Source organism: Panthera uncia, assembly GCF_023721935.1.
Source record: "Panthera uncia isolate 11264 chromosome A3 unlocalized genomic scaffold, Puncia_PCG_1.0 HiC_scaffold_12, whole genome shotgun sequence".
NCBI classification, from domain to species: Eukaryota; Metazoa; Chordata; class Mammalia; order Carnivora; family Felidae; genus Panthera; species Panthera uncia.
Genome location: NW_026057579.1, coordinates 10,488,511 through 10,507,434, shown reverse-complemented (window position 1 = coordinate 10,507,434; position 18,924 = coordinate 10,488,511). Strand labels below are relative to the sequence as shown.

Genomic DNA, 18,924 nt, shown 5'->3' with positions numbered 1-18,924 from the left:
CCCAGAGCCTCCTTTCGTTTGCCTGAGTGACGTACTTCCTGCAGGGGCGGGCCCTCTCCCGGAAATGGCTTTACTCCACACCCCGGGACTGCGCGCTGCAGCCTGCGAAGTTCGGCATGAGAGTCCTTGCAAGGGTAGGCGTGGGGCCGCTGTGCTCCGCGGCTCGCGCGGGTAAGCGTTCGCCTCGCCGGAGCCCCGGTTACGGTAGAGACTGTCTGGGGTGCTTTCCTCAGTTGGGCGCTCCTGGGGTGCAGGACGCCTCTTGGGGGTTTTGAGGTGCAGACGAGTCCAGCCTCAGACCCCAAATGGCTGGTCGCGGGCTCTGTGCGTTCCTGCCGGCGCCTGGTGGGCTTGCTTCGTGCGAGGTTAAGAGTTAACGCAGCTGCTTCGGAAGCACTCAGGCTGCTTGCACTTGCAGAGAAACTAAGATTTTTTTCATGGTCCCGTTTAACTGTTTTTCGCAGTCATTCCCTGTTTTTGGAGAGGGAAATACTTCAGTTCCGGGAGAGAGCCGGCAGAAAACCAGGTGACACCAATGCTGCGGCATCTTGTGTACAAAATCAAAGCAACTGGCCCCATCACTGTGGCTGAGTACATGAAGGAGGTCTTGACCAACCCCGCCAAGGTACCAGTCGGGGAGCCCGAGGACCAGGCCCTGCTCTAGCGGCCTTGAGGTGTGAGCTAGGAGGGGTGTGCACAGGGAAGCCCCAAGTCCAGGCAGCGGTGGTGCCTTCTGCAGGGGAAGAGCCACTCCCACAGACCTGGAGATGGAGAATTAGTGTCAGGTGGTTAGGGATGGAACAAGTCAGTGGCAGTGCCATAAAGAAGGGAGAACGAATTCCAAAGCTGTTCAGGAGGCAGTGTAACCCACTGAATTTAGGAAATGAGGACGTCTTTCCTACCTGGGCTGATTGATGGTAGCTGGTGGTATCATTTCTCTGGGAGAAGGGAATGTAGAAGGAGAAAGAGCAGTAGCCTCTTTAAGAGGGAGAGAAAGGACAGAATTCAATCCAATATATGAACCTGAAGTGCAGACGGGACTTAAGTGGAAATCTACAATAGGCATCTGGAATTATGAATTTAGTCCTGGAGTATTGTCTGTGTTGGGATGGCATTAGCAGGCAATGGAAGCATATTCTGGGTTTCCTTTTTGGGAATGGAAGGTCTAGGTCTTTACGCTTCAAGGATTAAGCACTGCCCCTGCTCTCTGTCCTGGATTTCCTTCTCTGCTCAACAAAGCCACTTGGTGAAAGCTTGGGGTCCTTTTGGTTTAGAATGTTTTACCTGTTGGTGGATCGAAATACGAAATCTGGACTTCTGGGGTTTGGCCTATTGCTGTTGGATGTGGTGAAGGCAGGGATCCTTTCATACCTGTACTCAGTGCTACCACATACCAACAGTTCACATAGGGAGAAACTTTAGAACAAACATTCTGTGTGTTAGAGTGAGGGTTCATTCATCATTGATTCAGGCTCCAAAAGGGCCAGGCACTATCTCAGGCACTGGGAATACTGCAGTGGACAGTGGAACATGGCACTTATGTTCTAGTGAGGAAATGATCTATAAATAAGGAAACAAGATAATTATAAATTGTTGCAAGTGCTTCTGAAGGCAAGGAAAAGAAGAAAAAAAAAAACCTCAACAGGTTGGTGGGGTTGAAAATAAGTGGTGCAGTGGGAGTAGGGGTTGTAAAAGTTCCCTTGGTAGGTAGGTGGCCGGGAAAGGCCAGATGGTTGAGATGGGCCAGCCTGGCAAAGAACTGGGAGTGAGTCCCCGATGGAGGAAGGGGAAGTACAAAGTTTTGGAGCTGGCCAATGTCTTGGCATTCACAGAGAAAAAAAAAGGCACCAGTATGGCTGGTGGGTGGTGACTGGGGGTGGCAGGTAATGGTGAGGAAAGTAGATGAGTTTGAGGGAGGAGCCAGTTCATTCAAGGCTTTCCTGGAATTTAGACTTTTGTGTTAGTGCAAGGGGAGAACATCAGGAGGTGCATTTGATGCATATTGGTGATGACATCCAGGCGGAGACAGCAAGTGAGCAGCTGGCTGTAAGGGTCTAGAGTTCTTGAGAAAGATTGGATATGCATATATTAATTTGTTCACCAGCGTATGGATGGTGTTAAAATCCAAGGAATCTGAAATAATATATTTAGAGAACCGAAGGTTACCCTGGATTAAGCCTTAAGGAAGCTCTTTGAATTTAGAGTAGAGGCTTTTTTTTTTTTAAATCAGCCTTAATTTTTATTTAAAATTTGTTAAACCTTTTTTTTTAATTGGAGCATAGTTGATACAATGTCACAGTAGTTTCAGGTGTACAACATGGTGATTTCGATGACTGTACCTTATACTATGCTCACCACAAATGTAGCTACCATTTGAAAGTAGAGTTTCTTAACCTAGGGATCCTTGAATAGAAACAGGGGGCTGTGACCTTGGATGGGAATAAAAATTACACCATTTGCATTAGCTTCTTTTTTCCCCCCCATTTTTACTGAGAAATAATTGATGTACGTCACTGTATAAGCTTAAGGGGTACAGCATGATGGCTTGATTTGCACGTTGTGACATTACCACAGTGAATTCAGTTAATATCCACCTTATGTAGATACATTAAGAAGAAAGGAAACAAAAAGGGAGAAAAATTTTTTTCTTGTAATGAGAACTCCTAGGATTTACTTTCTTTTTTTTTTAATTTAATTTTTTGTTTTTTAAAATTTACATCCAAACTAGTTAGCATATAGTGAAACAATGATTTCAGTAGATTCCTTAGTGCCCCTTACCCATTTAGCCCATCCCCCCTCCCACAACCCCTCCAGCAACCCTCAGTTTGTTCTCCATATTTATGAGTCTCTTCTGTTTTGTCCCCCTCCCTATTTTAAATTATTTTTGTTTCCCTTCCCTTATGTTCATCTGTTTTGTCTCTTAAATTCCTTATGTGAGTGAGGTCCTATGATTTTTGTCTTTCTCTGACTAATTTCACTTAGCATAGTACCCTCCAGTTCCATCCATGTAGTTGTAAATGGCAAGATTTTATTCTTTTGATTGCCAAGTAATACTCCATTGAATACATATACCACTTTTTTTTTTTTTTTTTTTTTACCACATCTTCTTTATCCATTCATCCTTTGATGGACATTTGGGCTCTTTCCATACTTTGGCTATTGATAGTGCTGCTATAAACATGAGGTTGCATGTGTCCCTTTGAAACAGCACACCTGTATCCCGTGGATAAATGCCTAGTAGTGCAATTGCTGGGTCATGGGTAGTTCTGTTTTTAGTTTTTTTGAGGAACCTCCATACTGTTTTCCAGAGTGGCTGCACCAGCTTGCATTGCCACCAACAATGCAAAAGAGATCCTCTTTCTCCACATCCTCGCCAACATCTGTTGTTGCCTGAGTTGTTAATGTTAGCCATTCTGACAGGAGTGAGGTGGCATCTCATTGTGGTTTTGATTTATATTTCCCTGATGATGAGTGATGTGGAGCATTTTTTCATGTGTCGGTTGGCCATCTGGATGTCTTCCTTGGAGAAGCGTCTATTCATGTCTTTTGCCCATTTCTTCACTGACTTACTTGTTTCTTGGGTGTTGAGTTTGATAAGTTCTTTGTAGATTTTGGATACTAACCCTTTATCTGATATGTCATTTGCAAATATCTTCTCCCATTCTGTCGGTTGCCTTTCAGTTTTGCTGATTGTTTCCTTTGCTGTGCAGAAGCTTTTTATTTTAATGAGGTCCCAGTAGTTCACTTTTGCTTTTGTTTCCCTTGCCTCTGGAGACGTGTTGAGTAAGAAGTTGCTGCGGGCAAGATCAAAGAGGTTTTTGCCTGCTTTCTCCTTAAGGATCTTGATGGCTTCCTGTCTTACATTGAGGTCTTTCATCCACTTTGAGTTTATTTTTGTGTATGGTGTAAGAAAGTGGTCCATGTTCATTTTTCTGCATGTCGCTGTCCGGTTTTCCCAGCACCACTTGCTGAAGAGACTGTCTTTATTCCATTGGATATTCTTTCCTGCTTTGTCAAAGATTAGTTGCCCATACGTTTGTGGGTCCATGTCTGGGTTCTCTATTCTGTTCCATTGATCTGAGTGTCTGTTCTTGTGCCAGTACCATACTGTCTTGATGATTACAGTTTTGTAGTATAGCTTGAAGTCTGGGATTGTGATGCCTCCTGCTTTGGTTTTCTTTTCAAGATTGCTTTGGCTACTCGGGGTCTTTTCTGGTTCCATACAAATGTTAGGATTGTTTGCCCTAGCTCTGTGAAGAATGCTGGTGTTGTTTTGATAGGGATTGCATTGAATATGTAGATTGCTTTGCATAGTATCGACATTTTAACAATATTTGTTCTTCCTATCCAGGAGCATGGAATCTTTTTACATTTCTTTGTGTCTTCTTCAATTTCTTTCATAAGCTTTCTATAGTTTTCACCTCTTTGGTGAGAGTTATTCCTAGGTATTTTGTGGTTTTTTTGTGCAACTGTAAATGGGATCGATTCCTTGATTTTCTGTTGCTTCATTGTTGGTGGATAGGAATGCAACTGATTTCTGTGCATTGATTTTATATCTTGCAACTTTGCTGAATTCATGAATCAGTTCTAGCAGTTTTCTGGTGGAATCTTTTGGGTTTTCCATATAGACTATGATGCCATCTGCAAAGAGTGAAAGTTTGACCTCTTCCTGGCTGATCTGGATGCCTTTTATTTCTTTGTGTTGTCTGATTGTAGAGGCTAAGACTTCCAATACTATGTTGAACAACACCGGTGAGAGTGGATATCCCTGTTTTGTTCCTGACCTTGGGGGGAAAGCTCTCAGTTTTTCCCCATTGAGGATGATATTAGCATTGGGTCGTTCATATATGGCTTTTATGATCTTGAGGTATGATCCTTCTATCCCTACTTTCTTGAGGGTTTTTATCAAGAAAAGATGCTGTGTTTTGTCAAGTGCTTTCTCTGCATCTATTGAAAGGTTCTTATCCTTTCTTTTATTGATGTGATGAATCATGTTGTTTTGTGGATATTGAACCAGCTCTGCGTCCCAGGTATAAATCCCACTTGGTTGTAGTGAATAATTTTTTTAACGTATTGTTGGATCCGGTTGGCTAATATCTTGTTGAGGATTTTTGCATCCATATTCATCAGGGAAATTGGTCTATAGTTCTCCTTTTTAGTGGGGTCTCTGTCTGGTTTTGGAATCAAGGTAATGCTGGCATCATAGGAAGAGTTTGGAAGTTTTCTTTCCATTTCTATTTTTTGGAAAAGCTTCAAGAGAATAGGTGTTAACTCTTCCTAAATGTTTGGTAGAATTCCCCTGGAAAGCCATCTGGCCCTGGACTCTTGTTTTTTGACAGATTTTTGATTACTAATTCGATTTCCTTACTGGTTAAGGGTCTGTTCAAATTTTCTATTTCTTCCTGTTTCAGTTTTGGTAGTGTATATGTTTCTAGGAATTTGTCCATTTCTTCCAGATTACCCATTTGATTGGCATATAATTGCTCATAATATTCTCTTATTATTGTTTTTATTTCTGTTGTGTTGATTGTGATCTCTCCTCTTTCATTCTTGATTTTATTTATTTGGGTCCTTTTTCTTCTTGATCAGACTGGCTAGTGGCTTATCAATTTTGTTAATTCTTTCAAAGAATTTTGTTAATCAAATTTTGTTAGTTCTGGTTTCATTGATCTGTTCTACTGGTTTTTTGGTTTCGATAGCATTAATTTTGGCTCTAATTTTTATTATTTCTTGTCTTCTGCTGGTTTGGGGTTTTATTTGCTGTTCTTTTTCCAGCTCCTTAAGGCATAAGGTTAGGTTGTGTATCTAAGATCTTTCTTCCTTCTTTAGGAAGGCCTGGATTGCTATATACTTTCCTCTTATGACCGCCTTTGCTGCATCCCAGAGGTTTGGGGTTGTGGTGCTATCATTTTCATTGACTTCCATATACTTTTTAATTTCCTCTTTAACTGCTTAGTTAGCTCATTCATTCTTTAGTAGGATGTTCTTCAGTCTCCAAGTATTTGTTACCTTTCCAAATTTTTTCTTGTGGTTGATTTCGAGTTTCATAGCATTGTGGTCTGAAAATATGCACGGTATGATCTCGATCTTTTTGTACTTAGGGCTGATTTGTGTCCCAGTATATGGTCTATTCTGGAGAACATTCCATGTACACTGGAGAAGAATGTATATTCTACTGGTTTAGGATGAAATGTTCGGAATATATCTGTTAAGTCCATCTGGTCCAATGTGTCATTCAAAGCCATTGTTTCCTTGATGATTTTTAAAAAAAATTTTTTTTAACATTTATTCATTTTTGGGAGACAGAGACAGAGCATGAGTGGGGAAGGGGCAGAGAGAGGGAGACACAGAATCTGAAGCAGGCTCCAGGCTCTGAGCTGTCAGCACAGAGTCCGATGCGGGGCTCAAACTCATGAACTGCGAGATCATGACCTGAGCTGAAGTCAGACGCTCAACCGACTGAGCCACCCAGGCACCCCTCCTTGTTGATTTTTTGATTAGGTGATCTGTCCAATGTTGTGAGTGGGGTGCTGAAGTCTCCTACTATTATGGTATTACTATCAATGAGTTTCTTTATGTTTGTGATTAATTGATTTACATATTTGGGTGCTTCCACATTTGGCACATAACTGTTTACAATTGTTAGGTCTTCTTGCTCTGTAGACCCCTTGATTATGATATAATGCCCTTCTGCATCTCTTGATACAGTCTTTATTTTAAAGTCTAGCTTGTCTGATATAAGTATGGCTACTCCAGCTTTCTTTTGTTGACCATTAGCATTGTAGATGGTTCTCCATCCCCTTATTTTCAATCTGTAGGTGTCTTTAGGTCTAAAGTGGGTCTCTTGTAAACAGCATATAGATGGGTCTTGTTTTCTTATCCATTCTGTTACCCTATGTATTTTGATTGGAGCATTGAGTCCATTACATTTAGAGTGAGTACTGAAAGATATGAATTTATTGCCATTTTGATGCTTGTAGAGTTGGAGTTTCTGGTGGTGTTCTGTGGTCCTTTCTAATCTTTTGTTGTTTTTGGTGTGTGTATGTGTATGTATGTGTGTGTGTGTATATATATATATATATATATATATATATATATATATATATTTATTTATTTATTTATTTTTTCATCTTTTCTCTCCTCAGAAAGTCCCCCTTAAAATTTCTTGCAGGGCTAGTTTAATGGTCACAAACTCCTTTAATTTTTGTTTGTCTGGGAAACTTTTTATCTCTCTTTCTATTCTGAATGACAGCCTTGCTGGATAAAGAATTCTTGGCTGCATATTTTTCTGATTCAGCACACTGAATATATCCCGCCACTCCTTTCTGGCCTGCCAAGTTTCTGTGAATAGGTCTGCTGCAAACCTGATCTGTCTTCCCTTGTATGTTAGGGACTTTTTTTCCCTTGCTGCTTTCATGATTCTCTCCTTCCCTGAGTATTTTGTGAATTTGACTATGATATATATGCCTTATTGATGGCCAGTTTTTGTTGAATCTAATGGGAGTCCTCTGTGCTTCCTGGATTTTGATGTCTGTGTCTTTCCCCAGGTTAGGAAAGTTTTCCACTATTATTTGCTCACATAACACTTCTACCCCTGTTTCTCTCTCTTCCTTTTCTGGGACCCCTATGGTTCTGATGCTGTTCCTTTTTAATGAGTCACTGATTTCTCTAATTCTTAAATCATGCTCTTTTGCCTTAATCTCCCTCTTTTTTTCTGCTTCGTTATTCTCTATAAGTTTGACCTCTATATTGCTGATTCTCTGTTCTGCCTTGTCCATCCTTGCCGCCGCTGCATCTATCCATGATTGCGGCTCAGTTAAAGCATTTTTAATTTCATTCTGGCTATTTTTTACTTCATTTATCTCTGCAGAAAGGGATTCTAATCTATTTTCGACTCGAGCTAGTATTCTTATTATCATGATTCTAAATTCTGGTTCAGACATCTTGCTTGTATCTGTGTTGGTTGAATCCCTGGCTGGTGTTTCTTCGTGCTCTTTCTTTTGGGGTGAATTCCTTTGTTTTGTCATTTTGAAGGGAGAAAAGGAATTAATGAGGTAGAAAAATTGAAATTAAAAAAATTAAAATTAAAAAAATATTGAAGTTAAACATTAAAAGCACACACATACACACAAATCAAATAGATGATGCTAGATCCTAGGTGTGTTTTGGTCTGGGTGTTGAAAGTGGTTTGACAGATTAGAGAAAAAAAAGGGGGGGAGGTGGAAATCGTTTGAGAATTTGAAAAAATGAATACACTGAAGTAGACTAAAATGAGATGATGGGGGTAAAATAGAATTTGAAATAATATGCACAAAAATCAAGAATATAGGAGAAAAAATTAAAATCTTTTTAATAAAAGTTAAAAATAAATATGAATTTTTTCATTTTCTGTATTTAAGAAAAAAGAAAAGAAATGAAAAAGAGAAAAAATAAAAATCGTTTGAAAATTTGAAAAAGTGAATACACTGTAGTAGACTAAAATAAAATGGTGGAAGTAAAATAGAATTTGAAAAAATTTACATAAAAGCCAAAAATATAGTAATGAAAATTAAATAAGAAAATTTTTAATAGAAATTGAAAGTAAAAATGAAGTTTTTCTGCATTCAAGAAAAAGAAAAGAAATGGAAAAGAGAAAAAGAAAGAAAAAAAGATTGTATAAAAATTTCAAAGATTGTATGAATACACTGAAGTAGACTAAAATGACGGAAGTAAAATAGAATTTGAAAAAATTTACACAAAAGTAAAAAATATAGTAATAAAAATGAAAGAAAGATATTTTTAATAAGAATTGAAAATAAAAATGAGTTTTTTCTCTTTCTGTATTCAAGAAAAAGAATTGTAAAAGAGAAAAAGAAAAAGAAAATTGAATAGATGAACCTGCTAACAGATTGAAATAGGACTGAAATTGTTTCATTTTCCCCTAGAAGTCAGTCTATGTAGCTCTTTATAGTCCATAAATTAAGCCGGTGGTGAGACTTGTGTTCTTGAAGAGCAAGGTTGGCCCAGTTGGGTGGGGCTCAGTGTAACAGCTCTGCTCTCCACTAGATGGCGCTGCTAGCCTACTGGGGTGGATTGTTGCGGCACTTGCAGGTGCATATGCGCATGCGCGGGAGTGGAGAAAATGGTGCCTACCAGCTACCCAGTCTGTTCTCCCGGATCAGCAATTGCACACCCATCCTCTGTCTTCAGCTCTTGTCCACTCCCCGCTTTTTCACTCTCCATGATCAGGCCCCAGGCAGTACCTCTCTCCCAAGTTTTGTCTCAGATGCAGCTGTTTTCCCTGGCCCCTTACTTCTGAAGGACTGTGGCTTTGACCCATTCTGCCCCTCTGCGGGATGGTCTCACCAAGCAATAGCCGAATGAGCAACAGCCGAATGAGCAATGGCCGAACGTCATCTGCACCCAGGAACGCCTGCTGTACCCTGCTGCTGCCGATGTCCTGAGGCTGCAGCCAGGTGCAAGCCCGTCCCAGAACATGGTCGCAAGACAGTGTAGCAGCAGCATTTCAGGGATTATGGAAAATCACAACACACATCTGGCACCAGGCTTCACTCTCAATGGCCTTGCCCCAGCACCAGCAAATGTGGCTGCCTTCTGGGGTCTACTGGGACCAGGTGGCTTCAACAGTCTCTACCAAATGTCCTTTCATCAGTGGAACCACTTTTCCCTGTGTGGCCCGAGAACCTCCTGGACCCCACTCTGTTCCTGGGGTCCTTCCCACCAGAGCACCGCCAGGTATTGAGCGGCTGAGTTGCAGCCTTTGTGCTCCCCTTGTTTACAGTCTTAATGGAATTTAAACCCTCTCCTTTCTGCCTTTTTAATTTAGTCCCTGCGGCTGTTTCCAATTTTTCACTTTTTCCTCTAGCTGCTTTTAGATACTTTTAGATACTTTTCCCGTATTCCGCCCCCCCCCCCCCACCCCCGGTCTCCGTCCTCTCTCCACCCGCAAAAGTGGTTCCCTACCTTTCGCGGCTTCTCGCTTCCCAAGTTCAGCTCTCCACGCCGTGTGCCTGCTGAATTCTGTGGTTCAGGCTGTGCAGATTGTTGTGTTAATCCAATCAGTTTTCTAGGTGTGTAGAATGGTTTAGTGTTGGTCTGGCTGTATTTCGTGGACACGGGACACGCAAAAAGCTTCCATGCACTTCCGCCATCTTGGCTCCTCCCCTCTCTTTAACATTTCTTGTCAGGCCGGTTTGGTAATGATGATCTCCTTTATCTTGTTTTGGAAATTCTTTGTCTCTCCTTCTATTCTGAATTTTAATCTTGCATGGTAGAGTGTTCTTGGTTGTAGGTCTTTTCTTTTCAGTGCTTTTAATATAGCACTCCTTTGTTCCCTGTAAAATTTCTGCTGAAAAATCAGCTCATAGCCTTATGAGGTTTCCCTTGTATGTTACAGTTTTCTCTTGCTTCTTTAAAAAATTTTTTTTTTTTTTTAATGTTTGTTTAGTCTTAAGAGAGAATGAGCTGGGTAGGAGCAGAGAGAGGGAGACACAGAATCCAAAGCAGACTTCAGGCTCTGAAGTGTCAGCACAGAGCCCAATACAGGGCTCAAAGTCATGAAATGCAAGATCGTGACCTGAGCCAAAGTCGAATGGTTAACTGACTGAGTCACCCAGGGGCTTCTCTTGCTGCTTTGAAGACTGTCTCTATCGGGGCACCTGGGTAGCTCAGTCGGTTAAGTGTCTGACTTCAGCTTAGGTCATGATCTCATGGTTCATGGGTTCAAGCCCCACATTGGGCTCTGTGCTGACAGCTTGGAGCCTGGAGCCTGCTCCGGATTCTGCACCTCCCTCTCTCTCTGTTCCTCCCCTGCTCTCACTCTGTCTCTCTCTCTCTCAAAAATAAAGATTTTAAAAAAATGAAGAAAGAAAAGACTGTCTTTATCATTACTTTATGCGGTTTTAATTATTATGTGTCTTGTTGTGTACCTCCCTGGTTTGTCTTGTTAGGTGTTCTGTGTGCTTCCTGGATGTCTGCTTTCTTCCTCAGATTAGGGAAGTTTTCAACTATTATTTCTTGAAATAAGATTTTCGCCAACCTCTCTCTCTTATCCTTCTGGGATTCCTAATAATGTGAATGCTATTATGCCTGAAGATGTTGCAGAATTCCTTTAACTTATTCTCATTTTTAAAATTTTTTTTTAAAGGTTTATTTATTTTGAAAGAGAGAGAGACAGAGCACGAGCAGGGGAGGGGCAGAGAGAGAGAGAGAGGGAGACACAGAATCTAAACAGGCTTCAGACTCTGAGCTGTCAGCACAGAGCCCGATGTGGGGCTCAAACCTATGAGCTGTGAGATCATGACCTGAACCTAAGTTGGATGCTCAACCAACTGAACCACCCAGGCACCCCTAAATTCTTTTTCTTTTTGGTCTTCAGTTTGTTTGCTTTTCATTACCCTGTTGGATTACTAATCTGTCCTGCATCCTCTAATCTGCTGTTGAGTCCCTCTAGGATATTTTTCATTTTAGTTATTGTATTCTTCAGCTCTGACTGGTTCTTTTTGAATATTTTCTATGTTCTTTTGAAGTTCTCACTGCATTCATTCACTCTTAAGTCTGCTGAGTTTCTTTATGGCCATTACTTTGAACTCTTTATTATTAGGGTTATTGCTTATCTGAGTTTCATTTAGCTGTTTTTTCTGTGATTTTGCCTTGTTCTTTCATTTGGGACATAGTCCTCTGTCCCCTCATTTTGTTTCACTCTCTGTGTTTGTATATATGTATTTGTTAAACCAGCTACATCTTTTGGTCTTGAAAGTAGTGGCCTTGTGTAAAACAGGTCTTGTGGTACCTTATGTGCGGTCTCCCCTGGTCACCAGAACCAGATGCTCCAGGGATATCCCTTGTGTGGCTGGCTTCTGCCTTGATGGTCAAGGAGGGGTCATGTTGGGATAGTATAGTTCTGCAATGTGATTGGTGCTGTGTAAAGTTTAAATCAAGTCACTGTGCTTATCATGTTTATTGAGAAGACAGAACTTTCTTACCAAATGATTATGTCATTGTATACGTTATGTAAGATTCTGGAGGCGTGTTTTACAAAACTTACTTGAAAGTTAATCCGTTTTCTCCACTTTCTCTTTTTACTCAGGGATATTACGTGTATCGTGACATGCTAGGAGAAAAAGGAGATTTCATTACTTCACCGGAAATAAGTCAGATCTTTGGGGAGGTAATCGTCAATTTCAACTATAAAAGAAGCTAATATCTGGGCGCCTAGGTGGCTCAGTTGGTTAAGTGTCTGACTCTTGATTTTGGCTCAGGTTATGATCTAACAGTTCATGAGCTCGAGCCCTGTGTTGGGCTGTGTGCTAAAGGTGCAAAAAAAGCCTGCTTGGGATTCTCTGTCCCTCTGTCTTTGCACGCCTCTCTCTCTCTCAAAACAAACATTAATTAAAAAAGCTAGTATCACAAACACTTGAGAGCAGATCAGGTTGTTGCATTCTTCTGTAATAAGTAGTGTTTTACACCTTTGCTTTTGTGATTCATCAAAAGTTTTAATTTTTAACCATTTGTATGCTGGAGGAATACAGAATAATAGAGAAAAGAGAGAGAGAAAAGTGAAGGGAGAAAAGTTGCAAAACCCTGAGGAGTTCGTGGGGCGAGATGTGCTCTCAGGCCCCACCCTGCTGTGGTTGTACCGTAGTTCCAGTGGAAACCCCCCTCACAAATTTTCAATTCTCCTCAGGAGTTCCAGTTCATTGATTTCCACATAAAAACCCCCGATGAATTTAGAAATAGAAAGTAGTACACAAAAGGAAGTGGAATCCAGGTATTAAAAATGGTAATTGTGCCTAAAAAGCCATGTAATCGTATCAGTCATATGAATGTAAAGAAATGGCATCATCTTATTTCATATGTCTGTCTGCTGTCCCAACAGCAGCACCTTTCTGGAAGTGCTAGCCTCTTCCTTGTGTCAGGGGACCTCTTACAGTGGGGCTGCCTTTTAATGGTGCTCTGTTACTAGGCTTCCTAAGTGGTGTCTTTTGTAATGCTGCCTCCATGAGGCTTCTGGGTGTGCATACATATATGTACATAGTAAATGACATGTGGTCGTTGGCAAATATTTTGCTTTCTGGCATATTTCCTTGGAGGTTTATATACTTTTATGCTATAATATTTCAGTATAGTTTTTTTTTTCCTTGTCGCAGCTGCTAGGTATATGGTTCATTAGTGAATGGATGGCCACTGGAAAAAATGCAGCTTTCCAACTGGTGGAACTGGGCCCAGGCAGGGGTACCCTCTCGGGAGATATTTTGAGGGTAAGTAATAAAAGGAACGTCTTCAGAGTCTCGTGTACTTGCCTGAACCTTTGTTCTTTTGATTTGTTTGCAAACTTCAATGACTTCAGTGGCTTTCGGTCCTCCCTCCTTACCTCCTCTTTCTCCGCTAAAATACAATGTCAGAATGATATAATGAATCATTACTTATTGTTGTCTGTTTGTAATCTAAAAAGTGAGGGTAGGGGAGAATGTGAAAGGGAAAGGTTTAAAACCTTTAGAAGACATCATGGGAGAATCTATTTGTCTTCTAGGTGGGAAAAGAATTTGTGAATTATATAAAGGGTAGAAGCCATAAAGGTAAAGATGAATAGAGGGATAATTTCAACTACATTAAATTTAAGAAATTATTGTTCTTTAAAGAAATTAGGAATTTTTTATTCTTCAAAGACACTGTAGGGGCGCCTGGGTGGCTCAGTTGGTTTAGCGTCCGACTTCAGCTCAGGTCATGATCTCATGCTCTGTGAGTTCCAGCCCCGCGTCAGGTTCTGTGCTGACAGCTCAGAGCCTGGAGCCCTCTTTGTCTGCGCCTCGCCCGCTCATGCTCTGGTTCTCTCTCAAAAATAAACAAGCATTAAAAAAAATTTTCAAAAGACACATAAAGAGAGTGATAAGACAAGCTGCAAACTGGGAGGAGTTATTTGCAACACATAAAGAACTGGTAGTTAGCATACATGAAGAATTCCTTTCAATCATTAAGAAGGTGACAGATAACTCAATAGAAAAGTCAGGCTAAAGATGTGAACAGGCCCTTCATGAAAGAGGAAGTCCTCACGGGCAGTAAAAACAAAAAGATGTTCAGACTGATTGGTAGTCAAGGAAATGAAAGTTAAATCAGAGTGAGATACCACCGTGTCCAAGATTAGCACATTTGGCATCACCAAGGGTTGTTGAAGATGGAGAGATGGGGAGCAATGGGGACTCGCAGACACTGTTTGTAAGAGTGTAATTTGGGGTAAGCACTTTGAGGTGTGCTTAGTGGGCATCGTCTGCTAACGTCACAGTAACTTATACCGTATGAGCCAGCAGCACTTGTACTGCTAGACGTGTGCCCTACAGGAGCTAGTGCAGATGTGTACCAGGAAACATGGTCAAGAAGACAGCAGCATTGTTTAGAAGAGCAAAAAAAATGGAAACAACCCAGATGCCTATCAATGGGAAAATAGATCAATAAATTGTGGTACAGTCAGACATACAGTGGAACATCAAGGGTTGTGAAACTGCATGAAATCACAGCAGAATGCACAACACTCAGATGGACCTCAGTGTCTTGTGAGTGAAAATAACAATTTGTAAAAGAATCCGGATCATATGATTGTATCTATATAAAATCCCCAAATGTCAACATTCAACAATTTGTGTTTGGTGATACAAATGCAATTAGGAACATTTATAAAGAAAAAGCAGGAAATGATGGTGGTGGCATCTGAGGGTGAGGGAGGACACGTTTTCGAAGGGAAGGGTCGTGCCACTTTAACCAAAGATGCGGTATCTTTCCATGTATTGTTGTTTCTAGCACTCTACCTAATGTTTTGTAAAAACACTAAAGAGTAGGAATATTGTTTATAGTACATGGTAAGTAATTGTGTGTGTTAAACTTTTGTAGTTACACTGTTTTGGAATCCATTAGGCTTTTAAAAACAAAAACACATTCAGTATACATTTGAATGTCTTGATGCAGTATGATTTTTGCTTGAAATTTGGAATCAAAGGATTTTAAAAAACGTATAACATCTGACAGATAATCCTGATTATATCATATTTGGGGGTAAAAGAAATGAACCACTGTTTTAGGTTTCCAGTGTTCTATTTTATCGCTTTAAATTGGCAAAGTCATTTGAATACAAAATGCTTAATAAGGTTCTCAAATAATATTGTCTTGTTTCAGGTACGATAAAAATCAAGCCCACAGCTCTTAAAATGCATACAGGATGCTTCTTTAGATCAAGTCCTAAGAACTTTAAAAAGCTAAAGAATTTAAAAGAATGTTAAGAAAATGGACAAAGACATAATTACAGACTTGTTTTCATTTTTTGATAATTTCTGAAGGATTTTTCTCTTGGGAAGTTTTCCATTTGTAGTTTCATTTCCAAACGAAATTTGGAAAAATTGTCTTATTATTAGCCTATACCTGCTTATTCAGATCTCAAAAATAGGAGGCAAATCAGCAGTGAAAATTACATTCAAATGAAAAATACTATTGGTGTACTTTATGCCTTGGCATTGAATTTTTAGCATTGAGATATTGATAAAATATCAGTGTACTCCTTTTTTGTTCATGTTTACAACAGTTATAAATGTGTGTGGCTAAAAAAAATTAAAAATTGAAAGAACTGCGAAGTTAAACTGTCAAGTTTTTAGTGCCCTTCGAATTTGATTTCCTGAGAACACAGTTGAAACATCTCAAAGATGAGATTATTTCATAGACATAGCAGCTTCATAAAATCAGGGGGATATATACATTTCATGTTTTTGTTCTCTCTTTAGACTCCCTAGTCTGATTATTTACTGGATGCTAAATCTTTAATGTTTGTTAGTCTTATAATTCTAATTTTTCTCATTAGGAAACCAAATTGTGCATTGTTCGTCTTTCATGTAGACCGTAATAACTGATAGCTTATGAATCTCACGGACTGCTGGAGAGTGGCTTGTGTGAAGTTCCTCTGAAACCAAATTTTACTTCTGTGACATGAGCAAAGTGTTAAGGGAAATGGTTAGAAAACCTAAAATCTACTCAACACATTGTATTTTGCCTTTTTTTTCTTTCTTTTTGTATTTAGGTGTTCAGTCAGCTGGGATCTGTGCTGAAAAACTGTGACATTTCAATACATCTGGTAGAGGTGAGCGAAAAACTGAGTGAGATTCAAGCATTAACACTGACTGAAGAGAAGGTCCCTCTAGAGCGAAATCCTGGATCCCCCGCATATATGAAAGGTGTTACTAAATCTGGGATTCCAATTTCCTGGTACCGAGATCTGCAAGATGTTCCAAAAGGTAATTAGTTTACACTGCGTGATGAGCTAATTTTGATTACCACCCATCCCAGCGATGATAGGCGACCACAAACGTGTAGAGCACTATAGTACGTTGACGTGATGCCACCAGGACCCTTACTCATAGGGAATAGCAAATTTGTTTCTAGAAAGTAGCATTGTATTAAAAAAATAACATGCCTAACAATAAGGAGAAATGCCTTTCATATGGTTTTACACAAAAATGTAGATAGATCCCTATTGTACCTTTAAGTTTTTCCTGACCCCTAAGATAGCACTGACGCTGAAGCAGTCCAAGGCGGTGGGGACTGATGGAAGCAGAGTTAGGTGGTTTGAGTTTAACTGTCTCATCTTTTGAACATCCTTGCTTACCTTCAGAGAGGTGGGAAAATCCCTGCACTCGGCAGGGACCATCCACTATGTTGATGGACCTCTGCTCCCACCTAAAGTGGTGTTCTGACCTTGGCAAGCCACCTCGGCGAGTCCTGGGCTCAGCTGTCTCAGATGATTTTAGGAAGTCCAAAGCCTCTTTTAGCTAACAAATTTGGGTTCTAATTTCTTTCATGCCCTGTGATGAATAAAGGGTTAAATTTATAATTGGGATGTTTTGGCTGTCGGGTCCGGATATGTGGAAAATGAGGATGTAGTAGTAATTGTTCTTGAGCGTGTTCTCAGAGTAGGCGAAGCAGTGCCTGAGGTGGATGATTCTCTGGTAGCGATGGTTGTGGAAGCCACCTCAGGTTCCTGCTCGATCCGCTAGGCGCTTTCTTTTGTTGCTGTTCAAAAGAACGATTAGATATTGCCTTAATGCTAAAACTGTTTTTTCCTTCTGTTTTTAAATAGGGTACAGCTTTTATCTTGCGCATGAATTTTTCGATGTTCTTCCTGTGCATAAGTTTCAGGTATTGACGGGATAAAGTCATATTTATAATTGAATAACAAAGGGCCTTATGTTGGAAGAATAAACGTGAATGGTATTTGATTACTGTTAAAGTTAACTCTGTTTGGAATTCTGATGAATATAAATAATTGAAAAGCAAAAGTAAAAGGTTAAGTAGAATCTTAATTGTCTTCGGATAACTATTAAGAATGTTTATTTCCCATAAGAGACTCTTAAACACAGAGAACAAATGGAGGGTTGCTGGAGGGGAGGTGGGGGGGGATGGGTTAAATCGGGGATGGGCAGTAAGGAGGGCACCTTTTGGGATGAGCACTGGGTGTCATAGGTAAGAGATGAATCACTGGAATCTACTCCTGAAGTCAAGATTACACTGTATGTTAACTAATTTGAATTTCAATAAAAAAGCTTATTTTTCCAAGGACAAAGATATGTGAGAATATAACATGGTAAATGGCTTTATTGCAAGGAAGGATTACATTTTAGCCAATAGTTTTGGTATCCAAAGATTAAAATTTTTCCTCATTGAAACTGAAGTGAGCAGACTTAAGATTTGGTGGTAATGTATGTGTCCTGGTAATTTTTAAGGCTAAGAGCATGCGTTGATTTGTTAGCAAAAGCTTTTGATTAGTCCTTCAGAGTCTGTTTTCCATGTTAGGGGGCACTTTCCATGCTGCCTAGTTTATCTTCAGCTCCATCACTTATGTAACCAATACTAGTAGTTTTCATCTGTCCGTCTTACTGTTTGAAGGAATTGAAGTAATGCCTTCAAGTGATTTTAAGTGGTAAAATCCTTTGTAAATGTTAGTCATCTATCTTGTATATGGCAGGAGAAAATTAATAGTTATTTTTGGGAGGCAGTTTTGAGGAAAAAACTTGTAAGAATTAGTTTTTATGTGTTATTTTGTGTTTAGAAAACTCCGCAAGGATGGCGAGAAGTATTCATCGATATTGATCCCCAAGCTTCTGATAAACTGCGGTTTGTTTTGGCGCCTTGTGTCACCCCAGCGGAAGTCTTCATACAAGTAGGAATACCAAGCGAATCTTCATAGTCTTGTTTTCTGAGTTACTGTTTTACAGGGGCCAGGAGAGATTTGCTCATAACATATGTGGTGCATTTTATGAGTGGGAAGTGCAGAGGCTATGGAGTCAGGAGCCTGGGGTAAAATCCTTTCTTGGGTGCGTGACCTTAACGTAACAGGGAAGTTAGTAAGCGCTTACTCTGCAAGTTCTTCACCTTCTCCCTTCACTCACTTCCCTACCACGCGGTGATAGTATTGCCTACCTGACGGTATAGTAATGCAACAACTGTTTAATGAGTACTTTGTATATGTGACTCTCTATTTTCTCATTTAATTCTCAAACGATTATGTAAGCTTCATTCTACACTGCCAAAATGGTTCATGTGCTGCTGCTGCTTTTGCCCTCGAGGAGTAATCACAAGAGCCATTCTTGTGTTTAGGGTTCAAAAAACCCTATACTTGTGAGGAACGTTTAGGTTTTGGATTGCATGTTGTAAAAAGGTCTACTTTTTGGGCCATAACTAAGTACTTTTTCCTCAGAAGTTACTTGTTTCAAAATCACAGGAGCTTTTAAACATGAACCTATCAATTAAGGTGTTTTTTTTTTTTTTTTTCCAGAGCATAATTAAATTCAAATAGCAACCTGAGTGCTTGGGGGCATTTCTGTTTTTCCATATTCTAGCTGCCCACTTTTACCTGAGTGAGAAGCAAATTCATAGCTACCAAGAGCTAAC

The 18,924-nt window shown here is 40.0% G+C and overlaps 1 protein-coding gene across 4 annotated transcripts in view; it reads left to right on the top strand.

Annotated features, from left to right (window-relative positions):
* Window positions 1-5: 5 nt before the first annotated feature.
* NDUFAF7 (NADH:ubiquinone oxidoreductase complex assembly factor 7) overlaps window positions 6-18,924 on the top strand; it is a 30,296-nt gene continuing 11,377 nt past the window's right edge. Inside the window, exons 1-7 of one of the 4 annotated variants that reach the window (XM_049652294.1) lie at window positions 6-134; window positions 465-625; window positions 12,089-12,169; window positions 13,149-13,259; window positions 16,058-16,271; window positions 17,114-17,172; window positions 18,083-18,193. In XM_049652294.1, the coding sequence (XP_049508251.1) occupies window positions 65-134; window positions 465-625; window positions 12,089-12,169; window positions 13,149-13,259; window positions 16,058-16,271; window positions 17,114-17,172; window positions 18,083-18,193 (807 nt within the window). In that variant the 5' untranslated portion in view covers window positions 6-64. Of the gene's footprint in view, window positions 172-464; window positions 626-7,169; window positions 9,736-12,088; window positions 12,170-13,148; window positions 13,260-16,057; window positions 16,272-17,113; window positions 17,173-18,082; window positions 18,194-18,924 lie in introns of those variants that run through there. The other 3 variants (XM_049652293.1, XM_049652296.1, XM_049652295.1) reach the window with 3 other exon arrangements.